Genomic DNA, 21,512 nt, shown 5'->3' with positions numbered 1-21,512 from the left:
TAACTAATCATTTATTAATAAGACTTATTTATTTAAGATGGCTTTTAACACCTAGTGGGGAGATGACATGCTCTGGTTTTTTATGTGCTTTGTTGTATGTGTGTTTTATTTTTATTTTTATTAATTTTACCGTAAAGCATTTTGGACACCATCCGGCTGCTGGAAAGCACTTTACTAATGAATGTTGATTGGTTGAAGTAAAAAAAAATAAAAAATTACAAAAAATAAAACTAGTGCAACATGTTAATAATGTTATCAAAGACTGCAACCAGGGATTTTTTTCATTATTACTTAGTTGAAAAAAAGTAAAATAAATAAATAAAACTAATACAAAATGTCAATAATGTTATCAAAGACTGTAACCAAGGATTTTTTTTATTTTTAATTAGCCTAAAAAAATAATAATAATAAATATTGCAAAATGTCAATAATGTTGTTGAAGATTGTAACCAAGGATTCTTTTTCATTATTTAGTTGAAAAAAATCAGAAAATAAAACTAGTGTAAAATATCAACAGTTATCGGAGACTGCAACCAAGAGTTCTTTTTCATTATTTAGTCGAAAAAAGTAAAATAAATAAATAGATAAAGCTAGTGCAAAATGTCAATGATGTTACCCAAGCCTGTAACCAAGGATTTTTTTTTTCCATTATTAATTAATTATTAGTCTAGAAATGATCAGAATGTGCCTCTTTTCCATTAGGAGACAAATAAAGTATTTAGAGTTGAATTAAAACAAGTGCAAAATGTCAGTATGTCACCCAAGGCTTAAAATAAGGACCATTATTAATGAATTCATTAGTTAGTAAAAAAAATCTCAGAAACATGGTGCAAAATGTCAGCAGTCTTATCCAATAATAGGAATCATTTTCATCATTGAATAACTGTCAGTTAGTCTACAAAATAGCAGTAATGGGTCCAACATGCCATCAGTGTTTCAGAGGGCTGCAACCAACAATTATTTTGATTGTTGGTTGGTAATCAGTTAGCCTTAAAAATAGAAAGTCAGAAAATAGAGAAAAATATCAGTTTTCTTGGGCCCAGGCCAGCAAGCAGTTATTTAAATTATTTATTATTTTGTCAAAGTAAAATAAAAATGAAATGTTAGAAAATAGTGCAGTATGTCAACATATCTGAGATCTGCAATGAACAAATATTTAATTATCAATTATTTAGAAAATATATATATATTTTTAAAAGGTGTAAACCATCATCAAACTTTCCCTGGGCTGTAACTAGCTACTATATGATTCACCCATTTTGACACTTTAGCAAAGGTGTTTGATTTAAAATGTTTTGTTTGACCAACAAGCTGTAAGTTATAAGTTTCACAAACTGCATCAGATTAATAACAGTTGCATGTTGCATTTTTTTATTTTTATCTTTGAATGTTTTTGTCCTGCCCTCCAGCGTTGTCAAACCTTGCATGGCGTCCATAGAGGAAATGGCAAAGTTCCACACAGATGCCTACCTGGAGCACCTCCACAAAATCAGCCAGGACGGTGATAACGACGACCCCCAGTCAGTGGACTTCGGCTTAGGTAAGACACGCTGGCAGGTTAAAACCAGTTTACTAGAGATGATTCTGAATTTTTAATTTCTGCCTTCCTGTTGTTTCCAGAATGTTGTGGAGCTTCTGTTTTAAACCTGCCCGCGTGTTGGTGATGGAGAGGGTTGTTTTTAATTGTTTGAAGAGAATTAGTCAACTTTTCTAATCAGATGCAGAGCTGGTTTCTGACAGCATGGGGCGCTCTCACGCTCACAAAAAATAATCATGTTGCGTTTTGAGTTTCTTCAGCTTCTGGAGGATTTAAAAAGTTCAGCATCAATAACAAAAGTCAGATGTCAAACATGTAAACATCTCCTTGAGTTATCTGGATTTGGGTTGATTATTTTGAGATATTTGCCTTCAGGCAGTCTTGTTGTGAAGTGAATTTGAATTTCTTGACTAAAAGGCTGGGGACATTATTCAACAATAATTAATTTTTCCACCCTCATCCACCTTTGTGTCCTGGACTCTTCGCTCTCTCTTTTCCTCTTTTTGTCTGCTCCACACTCCTCTCTGGTTCATCCTCCCATCCATCATTTCTGCTTCTGATTTCACATTGATCACATCCAATAATCTTCCTTGTTTCTTTCCTCCTGCCAAGCTTCTTTCTTTTCACCGCTTATCTTTGTGTATCTGTCTCATTTATCATCTTTCTTCATCTCTGCCCTTCTCTCTCTCTCTTTCATCTTTTTACTGTCATTTCTGACTTTTCTGAAAGCCAGTCAGTTTTATTCCACCTCTTCCAAATAGGCACTGATTAGCTTTTTCATTTATTTATTACGTCCACCAATGAAGTTGCGTGGAGGTTACGTTTTCACTCCTGCTTGTTTGTTGGTTTGTGAACAGCCTGTAACCCACAATTTTCCATATATTGTTGTAAAACTTTTACTGACGATTCATATCCTGATAGGCAAGAAGTGATTCAATTTTCAAGATTAAAGGTCAAAGGGAAAAGTCAGGAAAAAATCTTTGAAATTTGGAAAAATCCCTGTCCTTTAACATTGAGCAAATATTGAAAAAATCATAACTGTCAAAAAAGATCAAATCTCTTTCATATTTGAGTGTTATGTGGGATGGTGTCTTTTATCGACTGACAAATTACAGAATTTGTGGCAATTTAAATTTAACATCGAAAACCCCATTTAATGTATATATTTACATTATATCTTAATCAAATGTGCCCCAATCACTCTCATGTTTGAAAGTGAGGTGCAGACTGGCACTCACAATCACCTGACAAAGTCTGATCTGGATCTGATCCAGATTGTGGATTTTATGGACATTTGAATTTAATATTGAAAAGCCCATTTGGTGAACATTTTGCATTATATCTCAATCAAAAGTGCCACAGTCAGTCTCATTTTTCTGTTATGGGTTTACCTACACCACAAAAATTGGATGGAAGTTCCAATTTTATGCCTGTTGTCTTCCAGTTATCAGTCGGAAACCACGTGCCAAAAAGCAATGACAAATTGTGCACAGCAAAGATAACCACTGTTTTGTGAAAATGATCTGAAAAAGAATTCAGAAACTGAAAAATTTGAAGAAAAAAAAAATGACACCACCACAAAAACTTTGATTCATGATACATGAATTGAATACATCCTCCTGACATTTGATCACCTCTAATTTAGCTCATGAAAAGCCACTTGTAACAGGACTTTGACCATGAAAATTTTTTCCAAGGTAAAATTTTGTGGATTTGGAAACTAGTGTTGGCGGAGGTTTGCGCTCTCTGCGTGCGGTGCTCTAATTTTTCTTGAGAACATTCTAATCTGAGATGAAACTGTTTCACAGATTGTGACAAAGCAGTATATCTTTCCACATGTCAACTCAACACTGTATGTCCAAATTTAAACACCAATAAGACACGTGCATGCATGCAAACTGAGCAATACATGAGACATGAACTATATTCTCCAACAGTTTATGTATTTTTTGACAAAAATATCTTATTCTAAATAAAGAACACCCTCCTTCGTAGGTGTCAAACTGTGGTTTTCAGCCTCAGTTTGTTGTCATGGGTGTTGCTCTTTCTTTCTCACATTTTACTGTCTTTTCTCTGCTCCTTATGTGGCCTCGCCCCCGGTCAGGTTATGACTGCCCAGTGGTGGAGGGGATATTTGACTATGCAGCAGCAGTAGGGGGCGCCACACTTACAGCAGCTCAGTGTCTGTTGGACCAAAAGTGTGAGGTGGCCATCAACTGGGCAGGAGGGTGGCACCACGCCAAGAAGTAAGACTAACACATTGTTCTGATGATGCTTTACAGTGGTATTCTTTTTAAAGTTATTTTTTTTATTTTTGTAGCATTTTTGACTTCTTAAAGGTTTTTTTTTTCTAACTTCAATGCAGTCTTTTCAGCTTTTCCTTCTCAGTTGCACCCCTCATACTGATGGGGGCGCTGTGTGTCCAGGTCAGAATTTGAACTGTGACCCTTGGTTTGTCTCTCTGTCTGTCCTTCAGAGATGAAGCGTCGGGTTTCTGTTACGTGAACGATGCTGTGTTGGGAATCCTCAAACTGAGGGAGAAATACGAGCGAGTCCTCTACGTGGACCTCGACCTCCATCACGGAGACGGTACATGTGCAAAAAAGAAGAAAAAAAAATCAAAACCCTGTTGGTGATGAATGAATTTAAATTCTGCTGCAGAGGTCAAGGAGGGTTTTCATTATAAAACAGTATTTAAACTTTCTACACAGCAAATGCTGTCACTAATTTAGATCAGCTACAGCATGAGATCAGATGTTTCTGCAGGTGTCATGTGGGCACTGATTGGGGTTGAGGGTCCGATCTTTCTGATTTATTAATTTTATTTATTTTCTGTCCTGTGGGCAGGTGTGGAAGATGCCTTCAGCTTCACATCCAAAGTCATGACTGTCTCCTTGCACAAGTTTTCTCCAGGATTCTTCCCTGGTTGCACACTGCAGACGTTTAGCATTCAAAATGTTTTGAGTCGTAAAAGATGACACAGTGCATGATGAGTGTGTGTGTGTGTGTGTGTGTGTGTGTGTGTGTGTGTGTGTGTGTGTGTGTGTGTGTGTGTGTGTGTGTGTGTGTGTTTAGGGACTGGAGACCTGAGTGACACGGGGCTGGGTAAGGGCCGCTGGTATGCCGTCAACGTCCCACTGGAGGACGGCATTCGGGACGACAGATACTACCAGGTTTTCACCAGGTGTGCACATGCTGGCTCCTGATTGGTCAGGTATGCATCTTCAGCAGCTTACATCACAGTTATGGCTGTCTGGATTTGCAGCGTGATGCAGGAAGTGCAGTCGCAGTTCAACCCAGAGGCGGTGGTGCTGCAGCTGGGTGCCGACACCATGGCGGGTGACCCCATGTGCTCCTTCAACATGACCCCAGTGGGGGTGAGCAAGTGTCTGCAATACGTCCTGCAGTGGCGGCTCCCTGCACTGCTGCTGGGAGGAGGTACCGCGTCTTAATGGCTTTTATTTTGATGTAATGCATTAGTAAAAACTTGCACAGCTGCTGTCCGTCTCAGGCTCACACATTTTAATCTCCGTCTTTTGTGTCCTGTTATTTTTATATCTCAAAACAACATTTTAATGAAATTCGGAACACAGGTCGGCCTCATGTCAAGCAGAGTTGGTTCTATTTTTAGGCAGATGCAGTATATAATTAATGTTTTTACCTTGTGCACAGGTGTAAAAGTATTAATTATGTACTGCATCTGCCGCAAGATAACTACAAAAATGGCTCAACAAATTTGTCCCAAAATTGACGAGAACATTACTTGGGAAGATATCTCGAGATGATTAACTTTTGGAAAGAATCGGACAGAGATCAAGGTTGTGACATGGTGCAAATAACTTTTTCTGCTACATCCCCACAGCCGGTATGGCTCAAGATATGATCTGAAGTTTATATTGATCAGCAAAATATTTTTGATTGGTTGGATAAGTGGAGTCATGATGAAGACCTAAACAGACTTTGCGGTTGTTAAGAAAAATACGTATATTGTGTTATAATGCCTTTCATTTATAATGTTCTTCTATGTTAATTCCACTTTGGTGAAACAGCGCCCCCACTTGCACCTGTTTGGTATTGATGGAAATATACGCTCTAGTTGTTGACTGTTTTCACTTCATGTGCATGTGGTAGCAGAAAATAATCAGATTTTTTTTTTTTTTTTTAATTGTGAAAGTTGGGAAGGATTTTTATGTCTCGTATTTTAATTTTTTTTTTCTAATTACACAGAACATTTTTGGTACTCTGGAATGATCAATCTCTTGGAGACACAGTCAGTTATTAAATACAGATCCTGATCAGGATCTGTATCAGTATTGTGGCTTTCCTTGTTATTTCTACTTCACGCATTTAAAGTTTGGCTTTATTTGAGATTTGAATCTGTGTTTCAAAAACGGATCCACTGATCTTGATGACACCTGTCAGTCATTCACAGATTATTTTATATTAAAATACGCTGAGTGACGGTTGGGTTGTAAAATGTTTTATGTGACTTTGTTTGCTTTGAATCGCAGCGATTCATTCGCTTGTGCACAATCGCACACAAACACTGCGCTGTGTTCCAGACCCCTCAGCCCTCGACCAGATGATAGCTACTAATTATACCACACAATGAAGCCATTTTACTCAACTACAATCCCACCTCTCTTCTTCTCTGCTGCCCTCCTTCTCTTTTTCTCTCCTTCTCTTTTTCTCTCTGTCCTACATACTTTCTCTTCTCCCTCTCTTTTGGTTCCTGTCATTCTCTTGAGTTTACTTTATTTCATCTTCCTCGTGGTTTGACTTTACGTCTTCAGTTTGTCCAGCTCTGCTTCCACGTTAACTCTAACTTTCTTTGTTTGCTTTGTATGAGTGATTGTTGGGTCACATTAGAAGTGAAAACAAACTTGGAATGTGATGCAAGTTTCAAGTTGATCGATAGTCTGTTGAAGTACAGGTAAAGTAGCCAAAGCGAATGTATTTTTGGTAAAATTTTGGGGTCTTTCTGGGTTTGCCTGCTGGTTGCGATCCAGGAACCAAGGTGGTTCTGTAGTATGGATGATGCCGGGACACGTGCGCCCAGACCTGACCCTTAAAATGTGGGTGCTTGGTGATGTTGTGAGTTTGTGCAGAACGTGCTGCAGGTTTTGAGCTGCAGAATATTACCCCCTGCAGTGTTAAAAAATGTGTCTAATACAATCAGATAAAATTAAATAATAATAATAAAAACTTTGCTTTGCAAATGTAATCCACCTGCTGAATGAGGTTCAGATCAGCTAAACTAGCAACCACAATATAACGGATGCTATGTTGCCAAATATGGTACAAAACATGCAGCATAACAGGAAAGACTGAATTAAAGAATCGATAGAATGTGTGCCTTGGGATGACACCAAAACTTTTCATCAGTGCTACATATTAGTTATAGATAATATTTTGAAACATCAGTGTCAAAAAGAACACATGCTGAACACAAACGGGCCAAAAAAACCCCCACCATATTTACAGAACATGTTGCAACAGAAATGTTTGCGCTAAACTGACAGGATCGGTGACGTGCCAACAAGGTGTAACAGTCACGTCCCAGTGAAACCGGCTGTATGATTAAATCGTGGTTGTGCTGATGGCTTGTGGTATCTTTTGGGTTGTAAGGTTGTGTTACAGTATTTTGTGGTACGTAACCATGACTCTGCCCAAACGTTCCACAGGAGGCTATAACCTAGCTAACACGGCCCGCTGTTGGACCTACCTGACGGCCGCAGTGCTTGAAAAGACTCTCTCCTCTGAGATACCAGACCACGAGGTATGATGGCACACATACACAAGCACAAATGCACTCATTCATCATAGCGACTCTCTCTCTCTCTCTCTCTCTCTCTCTCTCTCTCTCTCACACACACACAATCACATGTGCACACAAACGCACCCCGTTGTGTTCACTGGCTGCTGAGTCACTGCAGCTAATCAGACATGGCCGCCAGCCTCTCAATAAAGGGTTTGTCTGCGGGTGACTCTCACGAGTGTTGACAATTCTTCTCTGTCATCTTCTAGCACAGACGTCTCTCTTTACATTTTAGGTGGCAGAATGTCGGCTTTTTTAAAAAATGCAAGAATGGTGTCAACAAAGGAAAGACAGAGTAAATCTGATTTTTTTTTTTTTTTTTTTTTTTTTTTTTTTACACAATGTTGCAAATTATTAATAATTACATGTACTATTTTAATGTTTTTGGTGATCAATTTAGAATTTTTTAGTTGATTCTATTTATTTATTTTTTGGTAGTAGTTAAACTCTAGCAGCCTCCAAATCAACTGGTTATGTTACAAATTAGAGCCACTTTCAAGTAACTTTCCTGTTCAAGTTGGCAACAATTTGACATAAAATTAAAACATGCAGCATAAAAAGGGCATAAAGTTGATACACAGCATGACACATTAAAATATGCAAAAGGGGGGAAAGCAAGAATAAAAAGGTATGTAGAGTTGCGAAATGCTAAATCAGTAAATCAGTTGCACCACAACATAAATACTTTTTATTGACATTGCCGGTGTTTATCATCAACAATCACAAAGTGGTTTTCAAGAACAAGCAAATGTGTTCATCAGAATGACTCTTTTCATGTTCTTTCTCTAATTTTGTATGTTTTTTGGGGGGGGATCCTAAATCCCTTTGGACCCTGAGATACTTTTCCTGAAAAATTACTATTATTTTGTTACCCCCACAAACAAATGTTTGAGGGGGCAGGGGGTTGTACATCGGAATCACCTTGTCTTCAAGGGAAGATAATTGGACTTTATATTTGCAGAGATGCAATGAATGATGCTTTTCTGTCAATACATGTCACACGAGCCCACAATTCAGGACATAAACAAAGCTTCCCTTACCAAAAAGTAGTATATGCAAGTATGTTTCAAGTATACTTCTAGTTTACTTTTTATATACTTATCAGTACTATTTTTTGGTAAGGGTTCCCTCCTCGGCCACTCCTCCCCAAACCTTCCTCCTCCACATCAAACACAAGGACTACATTCTTGGGCAGAAGCATTTTTAGCCTCTTGTGTGATTTCTGGAAAGTTGCTACTGTCTGCCATCTTGGAAAAAAACTTTCATCAGCTTTGCAGTGTGTAGTGAGTGATAGTGTCTCTTTATCAATGAGGGGAGGAGGGAAAGGACCTTACATGCACTCAATGTGCACATGTACAAACAAACATTTGAGGAGGCAGGGGGTTGTACATCGGAATCACCTTGTCTTCAAGGGAAGATAATTGGACTTTATATTTTCAGAGTTGAAATGAATGTTTTTAACCTACCATCCCTGATTCTCAAGACCAGGCACCTAAGTGGTTCTACTCTACTTTTTTCTACTCTCTTATTTTACTCTTCCTTTTTAGATATTTAGATATACCTTTGTATACTGGCATAGTTCCACCTTAGAATTGGAATATAATATATAAGATATATCTTACTGAATTTTCATGTAGAACATACAGACTCGTACTGGCACAACAAGGGACAGAAAAGCTCTGAGCACAGAGGGAGTGCTGCTTTATTTTCTGCTTCACATAGAAAATAGCTGTTGGCTGCTATATACGTAAATGTATCAAAGCTGAGTTAAGGCACCTTTAACTGATGCATATGATATCAGTGCAACTCCTCCTGAGTGGTATATTTGTTTTTGATCGTTAGTGCAAAGATGGACAGGAAAGCAGGTAAAAGAGACTGAGTAGAGAAGGTTGGTCTGTCTGGAATTTGAACCTGGAGATGCTCTTCATACATATAAAAAGAACCTATTATTTATGTTTGTAAGAGTACAAAAAACAAAAACAAAAAAATCATATGACCACTTACAGCTTCCCTTTTCTTCTCACTGATAAATCAAACATATTCATCTTCGCTGCAAATAGAAATCAATAGAGTGTGCACACAAAGAGCCTCTTTCTTCACAAGCTGGTTTTTGGACCTTGTCTTGGCCAAATGTAATGAATAGCTGTGAGTGCCTGTTCAGTTGGCAGTGAAGGTGCCTCTTGTTTCTTCTCGTCAGCGCCTGATGGCCCTACGTAGCCTTTGACCTCATTAAGAAGCACTCAGTGAAAACAAAGCGACTATCAGTGTGGGCAGCTGCTAGCGAAGACGAAGGCGAGCACACGTGGACACAACCGTACTTTCTGCAATGTGACTGCGGGCCCTTTAATCAAAAATGCAAAATGCAATCAGATGCAAATATTAATGCGAGATCCTGCCATGGTTCCAGTTTAGCAGAAAAATTTTTTTTCAGCACTTTTTTATTATTTCAGCATTATTCAGCCCATATTCACTGATGTTTTATGATCTTTAGACAAAATTCAATAGTACAAATGAACTCCCTTCAGGTAGTTCTTAACTTATTATTAAAGTGTCCTCTAATTGAGCAAGTTAGCTGGCTAGTTCATTAGCTCACATCAGCTAGGACAGCTAATTAGCATGTAGGTGGCTAAAGGGATAATATATTCTGACATTGCATGTTTATTTGGTAATGTTATGATTCTACACTCTTACAGTTGAAAGCTACAGTATTTGGGAGTTTGTGCCATCTACTGGTGTGGCTGAAAATTGCATTATGCCATCGCTGGTCAGGATATTAATCTTCATATTTTTGTTTCTTTCGCTTGTGATAAGAAATATGTGCGATCATCTGTTTCAGACAAATGAGGGTTCTCAAACTTGTTAGCCTGCACTAGCAACCAGGAGACGTGTATAGGGGAGCAACCACTGATTACTCTTGGTTTTTGTTCATTTTTCCACCTGTGCTGCAGAAATCCAAAAGACAAAGTATGTCTCCTTTGGGCTCCTTTATCATCATGGCGCTGTAACATGGCAGCTTCCATGAGGAGGCCTGGACACAGGAGGGGTCATTCTAAGAGCATTAAACATTTGAACGGGCAGCACGGTGGATTAGTGGTTGTTACAGTTGCCTCACAGCAAGAAAGTCATGGGTTTGATTTCCACCTGTGACCTTTCTGTGTGGAGTTTGCATGTTGTCCCCGTGTTTGCGTGGGTTTCCTCCAGATGCTCTGGCTCCCTCCCGCATCTAAAGACATGCAGGTTAGGTGGATTGGAAACTTTATAATTGTTCAGGTCTCCCTTGCAAAAGAGGTCTCGGTCTCAATGGGACTAACCTAGTTAAATAAAGTTTAAATAAAATAAAAATAAATAAATTCATTGTTGCTGGTAATTGTACCCAAATTAACAGATGGGAATGAATGCTATATTCCATTTCTGCTAATAAACACCCTAAATCCTGCACACTGTCGCTTTAAACACCCCTAAATCCTGCATGCTGTAGCTTTAAACACCCCTAAATCCTGCATGCTGTAGCTTTAAACACCCCCAAATCCTGCATGTTGTAGCTTTAAACACCCCCAAATCCTGCATGTTGTAGTTTTAAACATCCCTAAATCTTGCATGCTAGCGCTTTAATGCCCCTAAATCCTGCATGTTGCAGCTTTCAACGGCCCTAAATCCTGCGTGTTGAAGCTTTCAACGGCCCTAAATCCTGCGTGTTGAAGCTTTCAACGCCCCTAAATCCTGCGTGTTGTAGCTTTCAACGCCCCTAAATCCTGCGTGTTGTAGCTTTAAATGCCCCTAAATCTTGCACAGTGTAGCTTTAAATGCCCCTAAATCCTGCACACTGTCGCTTTAAGCACCCCTAAATCCTGCACACTGTCACTTTAAACACCCCTAAATCCTGCACGCTGTTGCATTAAACACCCCTAAATCCTGCACGCTGTTGCATTAAACACCCCTAAATCCTGCACACTGTTGCTTTCAACGCCCCTAAATCCTGCATGTTGTAGCTTTAAACACCCCTAAATCTTGCAAGCTGTAGCTTTAATGTCCCTAAATCCTGCACGCTGTAGCTTTAAATGCCCCTAAATCCTGCACGCTGTAGCTTTAAATGCCCCTAAATCCTGCATGTTGTAGCTTTAAAAACCCCTACATTTTGCACGCTGTAGCTTTAAGTGCCCCTCAATCCTGCACACTGTCGCTTTACGCACCCCTAAATCCTGCACACTGTCACTTTAAACACCCCTAAATCCTGCACGCTGTTGCATTAAACACCCCTAAATCCTGCACACTGTTGCTTTCAACGCCCCTAAATCCTGCATGTTGTAGCTTTAAACACCCCTAAATCTTGCAAGCTGTAGCTTTAATGTCCCTAAATCCTGCACGCTGTAGCTTTAAATGCCCCTTTAATCCTGCATGTTGTAGCTTTAAACGCCCCTAAATCCTGCATGTTGTAGCTTTAAAAACCCCTAAATTTTGCACGCTGTAGCTTTAAGTGCCCCTCAATCCTGCACACTGTCGCTTTAAGCACCCCTAAATCCTGCACACTGTCACTTTAATCACCCCTAAATCCTGCACGCTGTTGCATTAAACACCCCTAAATCCTGCACACTGTTGCTTTCAACGCCCCTAAATCCTGCATGTTGTAGCTTTAAACACCCCTAAATCTTGCAAGCTGTAGCTTTAATGTCCCTAAATCCTGCACGCTGTAGCTTTAAATGCCCCTAAATCCTGCATGTTGTAGCTTTAAAAACCCCTAAATTTTGCATGCTGTAGCTTTAAGTGCCCCTCAATCCTGCACACTGTCGCTTTACGCACCCCTAAATCCTGCACACTGTCACTTTAAACACCCCTAAATCCTGCACGCTGTTGCATTAAACACCCCTAAATCCTGCACACTGTTGCTTTCAACGCCCCTAAATCCTGCATGTTGTAGCTTTAAACACCCCTAAATCTTGCAAGCTGTAGCTTTAATGTCCCTAAATCCTGCACGCTGTAGCTTTAAATGCCACTAAATCCTGCATGTTGTAGCTTTAAATGCCCCTAAATCACGTTGTAGCATGTTGTAGCTTTCAACGCCCCTAAATCCTGCATGTTGTAGCTTTAAAAAACCCTAAATTTTGCACGCTGTAGCTTTAAGTGCCCCTCAATCCTGCACACTGTCGCTTTAAGCACCCCTAAATCCTGCACACTGTCACTTTAAACACCCCTAAATCCTGCACGCTGTTGCATTAAACACCCCTAAATCCTGCACACTGTTGCTTTCAACGCCCCTAAATCCTGCATGTTGTAGCTTTAAACACCCCTAAATCTTGCAAGCTGTAGCTTTAATGTCCCTAAATCCTGCACGCTGTAGCTTTAAATGCCCCTAAATCCTGCATGTTGTAGCTTTAAATGCCCCTAAATCGTGTTATAGCATGTTGTAGCTTTCAACGCCCCTAAATCCTGCATGTTGTAGCTTTAAACACCCCTAAATCTTGCAAGCTGTAGCTTTAATGTCCCTAAATCCTGCACGCTGTAGCTTTAAATGCCCCTAAATCCTGCATGTTGTAGCTTTAAATGCCCCTAAATCGTGTTATAGCATGTTGTAGCTTTCAACGCCCCTAAATCCTGCATGTTGTAGCTTTAAACACCCCTAAATTTTGCACGCTGTAGCTTTAAATGCCCCTCAGTCCTGCACGCTGAGGCGTTAAGCACCCCTAAATCTTGCGTGTTTTAGCTTTAAAGGCCCCTAAATCCTGCATGCTGTAGCTTTAAATGCCCCTAAGTCTTGCATGTTGTAGCTTTAAGGGCCCCTGAATCCTGCACGTTGTAGCTTTAAACACTCCTAAATCCACTTTCCTTCAGAGAGATTAGGCTGCTTTTCAACTGGTTTCAAGTGGACTGACTCCATTGGCAAACTGGGTTGTATTCGGTTTAAACTGGCTAAATTCATTCATTTTCTACCGTTTATTTGAGTCTGGGTCATAGTGGCAGCAGACAAAGCAGCTCATTCCACACTTCCCTATCCTTGGGCATGTTCTGGCTAAATCTTATGGCCCAGTCACACGGCACTATTGATGAGGGTGTCTGGGGTATTTGAACTCTTAGACAACATGAGTGGCATCAGAGCTTTTATTGAAAAATCGATCATCACTTAATCATTTTTAGCCGCAGCCCAATTTGCAGTTGTGTGTGTGTGTGTTGTTTTTTTTGTTTTTTTTAAGATTGTTAACTTCACACTGACAAGATAATAATGGGTGCAGGAAGTCACTCTGACACCAAACCTCCAGCCTTGTCCTGACCATCAGACCGTGTAGACAGAAAATTAGCTTGTGAGCGCGGCCAAACGCTGCTGATGAAGTTGTGGCTTTATACAGCCGTGCACAGATACGTGCATGCTCGTTGTGCTTGATAAGAGGAGCATTTGTCCACGATGACCAAGCAGAGCTGAAGTTCCAACAACATGGGGAACAGAAAGAATCTTTGTGTGTCCAACCTTCTGCTCAGCCGCAGACAAAAAGCACATGAATTCATGTATTCATTACACTCAGATAATATACGGGTCTGTTTGTGGCGTTGCCGAGTTTCAGCTGCGTGACTAATTTCCATTGTTCTCTATGCAGCGGTTGTCTTTTGAATTGTCAGTTGGGAAGTTCCAGCCAGCGAGGTGTTTTTATTTATGAAACAGACTCCAGTCGAGCAGAAATAAATCGACTTTGCAGAGCGCTGCCGCTTCATTCCACTCAAAACCATCCGGCAAGGTGAAATAATAAACGATGCCTTCAGGCTCATTGTTATCAATGCAAACAAACCGTAACAAGTCGGCTTTTGTTTCAAGTATTTCATTGGAATGGTTTCTATTTCGAGGGGGTCAGACTTACGTTTTTAATGAGAACTCATGACGGTGAAGTGTTTGGCGTGTACAGGGTGATTATATACGGCTACCTGGAAACACAAACATCGCACAGTTTGTACCGACGCATCAACAATAGAGCTCTAATCTTCACTGATTAACCGACAAAGTGTTACTGTGCAGGTAACTCCAACAATAACCCCGATTCTGTTACGCCGCAGTATCTGAGAAAAACACGGGAAGACGTAACGTTTGTAGTTTGAACCAAGAACAGACCCGCCAGGCCAAAAGTCACGAACCCTTCTCATTGTCTGTTAGCAATTAGCTGATCCTGATTAACCCACATTGTGGCAGAAGTAATCTGTGTGTGAATCAGAGGGTAACTGCTCAGAATAGCCACAGAGGTCAAAGGTTAGCTGGTGTCGCTGATGAGACGGGCTTGACGATTGGTTTTTTACCGCTGCTCGGGAGGTTGCAGCTTCACGTGTGTGTGGTTTTTGGATTGTTTGTAGTATTACACAGAGTCCAACGAACTGTTGCAGTGGATGGGAATTAATAAGTGCAGCCCGGAAAAAGTCCGCTGTATTTGCTGTGGGGTCTGGGCGCAAACACTGGTGCCACACACCACCACGTCCACTAACCACAGGGCTGTCTCTGGTCCTGGAAGGCAACCACCCAGGCAGACAACCAGCACATCCTCACCTCTCTAAAGAAAGCATCTGTCTGCTGCAGCCAGGTTAAAAGTAGGCGTGTCCTTCACCTTTTCTGGCTGCTATGGGTCCTCAAGGCTGAGGCACCTGTGTGCTGGATCATGCCCAGAGAAATGTGCTACATAGATAAAGAATCATGGTCGATGTTCCATCATAACAAGTCTTCATCTGAGCCTCTCTATGTAATCAGTCATTCCAGCAGTACCCAAGGATTCTCTGGAGAGATCTCGCAGCAAACACGTCCATTTGCCCCCTTTGGTGACCAGTTACAGTTCAAATGTTGCAACTACCCAATAAAACAAAAAGCACCAGGACCCTAAAGATCTGCCCCTCCCCCCTTTATTTTAATTTGGATCCCAAAAGGTAACATTCTTTAACTGCGACAGGCTGGTGTGTGAAGATCATGGTTGCTCGTGAATGTGTTTGAGCATACGGTTTGATGACGTAAGATGCCACACCTGTAGTCCATCTTTAGCACAGCCTCAGGATTTCGGAAAACCTCCTGCAGATGTATTGTCTTGTGTGTTGCTGTTGTGTTTTGAACACCTTTCACGATTCTGCCCTGGTTAAAACAGCATCACAGGATGGAGTATCCCGCTTCATCCCGGACGCCCTCCTGCACCCTGTAAATTCTCTTCACCTGTTATAAATTCAGGTTTCAAGGTTACATACTTTAACTGGAGACCGGCTGCTGCCATGGTGGGCGGAAAAGACAAAACTGATCTGCCGTAGCGTGTGTTTAGTCCCGTTTGTCCGATGGTCGGCGTTGTTCCCGCCGTCTGTGGTAAACACAAATATGTGCCTGTTACAGACATCCACAGGAAGGGAGGACATTTGCGGCCCCAGATTGGCAGCGGGGAAGCGTCCCGCCTCTTAACTTCCTACTTCATCTTTTCCTGTCTGCAGCCGCTTCCTGGCCTGCCGCTCGCTGCCATCGGGACGTGTCGGCTCCCAGAGGCACGAGCTCAATCACCGGAAACATCACGGGCAAACAGAGGGCACGTTTCCCCAAAACCTGTGATGAAATAGCCGATGCTGTGAAGACATTAACCAGACTATTGAACCACAGTTGATTCACTCGTGCAGATTGTGTGATTTTCTGTGTCGTTGCTGAAGAGGAAGTGATGCTTGAATGTTGGTGTGAACCAACAAAGAGCAGAAAGAGTTTCCTGCCCCGTTTCCTCTTTTGTGCATTTTGCCAACGCTTGCAGTCGTGTCTTCAATTGTGTGTCTGCGTTTGATGTTCACAGACACAAAACAGCGACGTCAGACACTTCTGCTGCTTTTCCAACAAAAACATTTTACTTTTCAAAATGGTTTCTTCATGGCCAAAAGCCACTTTCCTCACATGGGTATTCGTTTAAGTGGGTGTAATCGGAGGTAGAAGTGAAGCTGTCGAACACTGTGAGCAATCGGGAAAATGGGGAGGAGCAGAGTTGGTAGGAACGGTCCAGTTCCAGAGCCTGCGTACGTGTGATGTATGACTTTATTTCCTGAAATCATTCAGTCGCAGTCAGCGTCTGTTTGTTTTTCAGAGGAGATTTTCCCTCCTCCGTGCGCCTCAGCATCCTTCATAGCTGGAGATCCTGCTCAAGTCTGTACAAATAAACACGCTCCTGATCACACACGGGTGCATGCACGTCAACACACAGACACACACTGGGTTTGTGCACGTGGGGTCACACAGTCGAGGCCGTTGGTTCTCATAGGAACAGGGAGTGACGGGTGGACGGGCCCTGTTAAGGACAGTGGTAAATAATCTGGGACCTTGTGTGATTTATCTGTGTGTGTAGCTCAGCCAAAGACCCTGGAGCCAGGCAGCGGCTAGTTTCTGTCTCTCGACCTTCTACTGCTTACATACGTACATTTCTTGCATCATATTTTGTTTTTTTTTTCTGTGGCTGTTGTAGCTTTCAGAGCAATGGATATATTTTTATTTATTTGTTTAGATGGAGAATTTCTTTTTCCACATTTTCATAATTTCTGTAAAAACCAATCCAGTGCCCTCGGTGAAACCTCTTTGTCGCACAACATACATGAAAAAAACAACAAGATTTTTTTTTTTTGCCGATCTGGAATAGGGTGTGGATCCGTTGCAGTGAGAGGTTAGAGTTGATGTTCGGCGTAATGTTGCTCTTGTTGGGTGACAAAAAGTTAGTAACCTTAACGCCTTGATGGAGGTTGGTGCTGTTCAAGTCCTTTAAAGGATTCTGTACCATCAAGGCTCGCTCAGACTGGAACTACAGCCTTTTTTTTTTCTTTTCATATAAATTTACTAGTTGGAACTCTGCATTAGTCCATTGTCAGATATTGTCATTATCTCTAGTCATCGACATCCGACAGCCATGTTGGTGCGCCAACCCTTTGGGTTAGTGCTTAAACCCCAGACAGTATAGTGTGAATCTGATGAGGGGTCTACAACTCTACCTGGACAGGACGCCAGTCCATCACAGGTTGGTGCCCGTTTACAGCTGGGTGGACTGGGACAATGCAGATTAACTATTTTGTCCAAGGGTTTAAAGAAGAGGTCGGGAGAGTTTGTGCATCCATGAGTCGTGAACACCCCAGGATGATCAGAACAGAGATACAGATTGATAACATTCGATTAACGATTAGAGACACTTTCTATTACTTGGCGTTACTAACTGGCATCATTCATTCTGTTATCACATCAGGCTGTACTGGGTCAGGAACATCCTGACAGCAGACAGACAAGGGTGCAATTTAGAACTAGAAACTGGGGGGACAAAGTGCGAGGCCCGCAGGGCTGAAGCCCATAGGCCGGGGGTCTGGGGCCGCTTTAGGCCCCCAGAAGCCAACGGATTCTAGATAAGCTCAGATGCATTCTGAGCATCCAGAACAGTAATTTTAATGTTTTGAGAAGACCATAAAGTGGACACCATTTGACTTATGCAATTTGAAACTGTGGATATAAGTACTTTATTCTGAGAATAGCCAGCATTGATTTTATTAACATCCTGGTGTAAATAAGGTATCACCACATGTGTAGAACTCAAAAAGAATGATAGGTTGAGTTTTCATTAAAAAAAACAACTGCAATGTGGTAAAATGTATTCAGAAATATGAAAGAACAGGCTCTTAATAATTATTAACTATCGCATACTGTATTTTTTTTCTCAAGATTTGTTTTTGTATAAGTTTGAAAAAACAACAGATCATAAGTTTAGGATAAATTACTTATCATGAATTTAATTTTCGAAGTGGCACTAATGACAACACTCATACTGAACATAATTTCGCTTGCATAGACTGATTTTGGAGATCAAGCAATAATTGCAGATGGACTTTCTGAGGTCCCAGATAGCTTTTCTGATTTCCTTTTCTAACTTTCGGAATTTAGTAAATTAGCATATTGTCCGTTGATAGTTATGTGTAGACACTAGTCCCTAGAGGCAACTATTTTTGGTTTCAAATCTGGGCAAATGCAGTCCCAGAAAATTCTGAATGTGACAAACAAGAAACAGGTGTTGGAAACAAGTCAATGCTGCTAAAAATACAAACTTGCAGAAACAAAGATACTATCCTGACATGGTTTTGCACATAAGACTGGCATAGCATGTTTCAAGTACACACATATATGTCGGAAGGTGGGGGGACATAACATATTCTGTCCCCCCTGGTTGAAAAGGTGGGGGGGACATGTCCCCCCTATCCCCCACCAAATTGCACCCATGCAGACAGGTAGTGTGGCCTAGAGTCCAACCCGGTCTATGTATTGGTAGTCCAACTCCAACCCCACAGAGCTTCCTGCTCTGTGATGTACCACACTGAAGCGTTAAATCTGATGCTTAACAAAACCCTTTGAGCCGCACTTTCACCTTTCTACAGATTAATTCTGACCTTGGATGTTCAGTCTGAGCTGGTTTTATAAAGATGATGCCACGAGATCACCCCAGTGAGGCCAAACTGACATAGAATTGCTGGTGTGGCAGTTGAGTTGGTTAAAAACATTACTTTTGACTCCATTTGACTGAAAATAAGTTGCAAATGTGGTCATATTTAGACAATGTGAAAATTTGGTGATGCTTTGAGAGCACTACAAGTGTTCTGTGACTGTTACCAAAACACGGCACCGCTCTCGTCCACGTGGACGTCCAAACCAAACAAGAAGACAGCAGGAAACTCTGTGTGTATGTGTGTTTGCCTGCGTGTACGCGTTGTGTTTGTGTGCGTTGCTGTACAGCAGGAGACGCAGCACGCGCTTCGTGGGAACGCATTATGTGTTTGTGTGTCCTCCCGTGTCTCCTGTGTAACTACACGTTGAGCTCCGTTGTGACCGGAGGTAAGACACAGTAACTCATCCAGGCTAATTGGAAACAGACACACACACACACACACACACACAGATCTACGCGCACGATTACCTTCGTCCGCGCACTAACTAGCACGCATTCCCTCGCTGTGACTCATGCAAACAGAGCTATTAAATAAATACAGAGTCGTCTTTGTCTTTCAAGTAAACACAAGTATATTCCTACCGCACGTTGGCTGCGGTCTGTACGTGCACATCCGCTCAAGCCCGTGCGTGTCTGTGTCCATCTTTGCCAACAAATCTTCTGAAGCCTTCTCTAATGGCATGAATCTAATCCTCTGAAGAGATTCAATCCAAAACAAGATATCCCTCTTTGTAAAATGACCGTGGCATCGGCAGAAATCATTACGGGCTGTTTACGGAACCTGTTTTCCAACCTAGAGGAGCAGTTTGACATTTGAAGACTTTTTTTTTTTCAGTCGGGGGGGTTTCATCGTTGCCTTTGTCTCTGTTTGTTGGAATGTTAGTAGGCTTACTTTAAATCTAATAAACTGATTTTCATGAAAGGTGGTGGAGGGGTACAGTCACGGGGAAATGAGAAAATGCAGTCAGAGTCTGGAATAACTCCATAAGAGTTATTCCGTCATATAAAAGATCACTTTTCATACATTTGTAGGTTAGACTGTAGCTAGCAGAGTGATCACTGGCCCGAAGTGAGCGTTCCTCGGCACAGGATTGGCTCTAATGATACATCACAGATTGGGTCGAATATTACATCCAAAAGCCTTTTTATACTTCTTCTACTCCGTAACTCCATGGCCGTGCAGTCACTTCAACCCAGTCTTGAACCTTTTGAAGTTCTCCGTTGGTGGGTGTTGCAATGCAATTCACTGCTAGAACAGTAGGGGGCATTTTTCGTGAAGACTGGCCTACTATTCCATGACATCTATGGCTGTGAAATATGTTGATTGTGAAATCGTTAAAGTGAGATTCCAGATATGATGTAGTTAGCAGACTGGTCACAGCCCGTGCAGTCTCTCTTTTGGAGGTGCACATCAAATGAGAGAGGTTTGGCAGGTCTTCGCATCAACACATAGAGCTCTGCGTGGCTACGGAATTGCAGATACGGTGCAGCATAAGGGTGATTCTTTAACTACGGGCACTATTGGCCTTGTAAATGTAATTTCCCCCACACCATTGCCTTACAATATAAAGTGCCTTGGGGCAACTGTTTGTTGTGATTTGGCGCTATATACATGTGCTCTGATGTAACTGTTTATCTCCATAGAAACTACCCAAACAATCTTTCATACAAACTGTTTAAAGGGACATTACAGTGTTGTGGTGGAAATTACGGCAATAGTGTGGGACAACTACATTTTGTTTAAAAAAAATCACAACAGTTGTATGACATTGAATACCCCAATTATGTTTTGATTATTTTACTGATATTTTATTCAGAGATATTTTAAAACATTAGAAAAAACGTTTCTTTACCATTCATTTTTATCATTGAAGATCAAAAGTCTTGGTGTGGGACAAGCACAAAATGGCAAATTTGCATATAATGATGCTGAAAAAAGGTGAAAAAGTCATCATAGACTACTAGAACAAATTTCTTAACACACTTTCATTATAAAGATAACTATAAAAGTGTGAAATTTCCCCTTTTTTCTGTTTTTCATACAATATGATCAAAGGACATAATAAGTGCCCGTATTCTAAGAATCACCCATAAATTGTTTGTTTTCTGGTCCGTCTCTCTCAGACATATCCCCTGTCTGTTTCCACCCCAACGCACTAGTTTGGAAATGGCCCACACAATTTATGACTCGTTACCTGGGTTCAGGCCCTCAGCAGCTCATTTTGAGAACAAACTCTTCCCTCTTCTCTGAGGAATTGAAGGCGTTTGTTCCCCCTGGCCTCCTTCACCTGGCTGTGCTCGGTGAGTTCTGTTGAGTCTTCAGAGTCCAAGGCTTTCACAACACTTGTTAGAAACGTACTGACGTACTTGTGGTCAGACCTGGCCTCCACGTTTGTTTTGCTCTCATGGCATTGAGTCACGGCCCGATGATTCTCTGCAAATCCATTTTTTTGAAACGATGTGCTCTCGGTTTAACTTCTGGTTGAACTCGCTCTCTGGAGCGCCACCTGTTGTTTTTTTATGTTGGCTGGCTCATTTGATGGAATGATTTCAACTCAAGAAATGCCAAGAGCCTTTGGTATTTGTTGGAATAATGTCCAACTTTCTTGGGAGGGTTCAGGATGTCCTGTGGATCTTTGCTAGATTTGTGATACGTTTCGTGTGCTCTGCTTTGAATTTTCTTTGTATACAAGAACCAGACTAGACCACCTCCTGC

The 21,512-nt window shown here is 41.2% G+C and overlaps 1 protein-coding gene across 1 annotated transcript in view; it reads left to right on the top strand.

Moving 5' to 3' along the window:
* Positions 1-21,512, top strand: part of hdac8 (histone deacetylase 8) — a 29,267-nt gene that overhangs the window by 811 nt on the left and 6,944 nt on the right. The window contains exons 3-9 of the mRNA XM_034164968.1: positions 1,410-1,540; positions 3,642-3,783; positions 4,014-4,126; positions 4,385-4,462; positions 4,613-4,721; positions 4,803-4,975; positions 7,222-7,316. Of these exons, the coding sequence (XP_034020859.1) occupies positions 1,410-1,540; positions 3,642-3,783; positions 4,014-4,126; positions 4,385-4,462; positions 4,613-4,721; positions 4,803-4,975; positions 7,222-7,316 (841 nt within the window). The remainder of the gene's footprint in view (positions 1-1,409; positions 1,541-3,641; positions 3,784-4,013; positions 4,127-4,384; positions 4,463-4,612; positions 4,722-4,802; positions 4,976-7,221; positions 7,317-21,512) is intronic.

This window comes from Thalassophryne amazonica, chromosome 23, assembly GCF_902500255.1.
Source record: "Thalassophryne amazonica chromosome 23, fThaAma1.1, whole genome shotgun sequence".
NCBI classification, from domain to species: domain Eukaryota; kingdom Metazoa; phylum Chordata; class Actinopteri; order Batrachoidiformes; family Batrachoididae; genus Thalassophryne; species Thalassophryne amazonica.
This window is presented reverse-complemented; position numbering and strand designations above follow the sequence as displayed.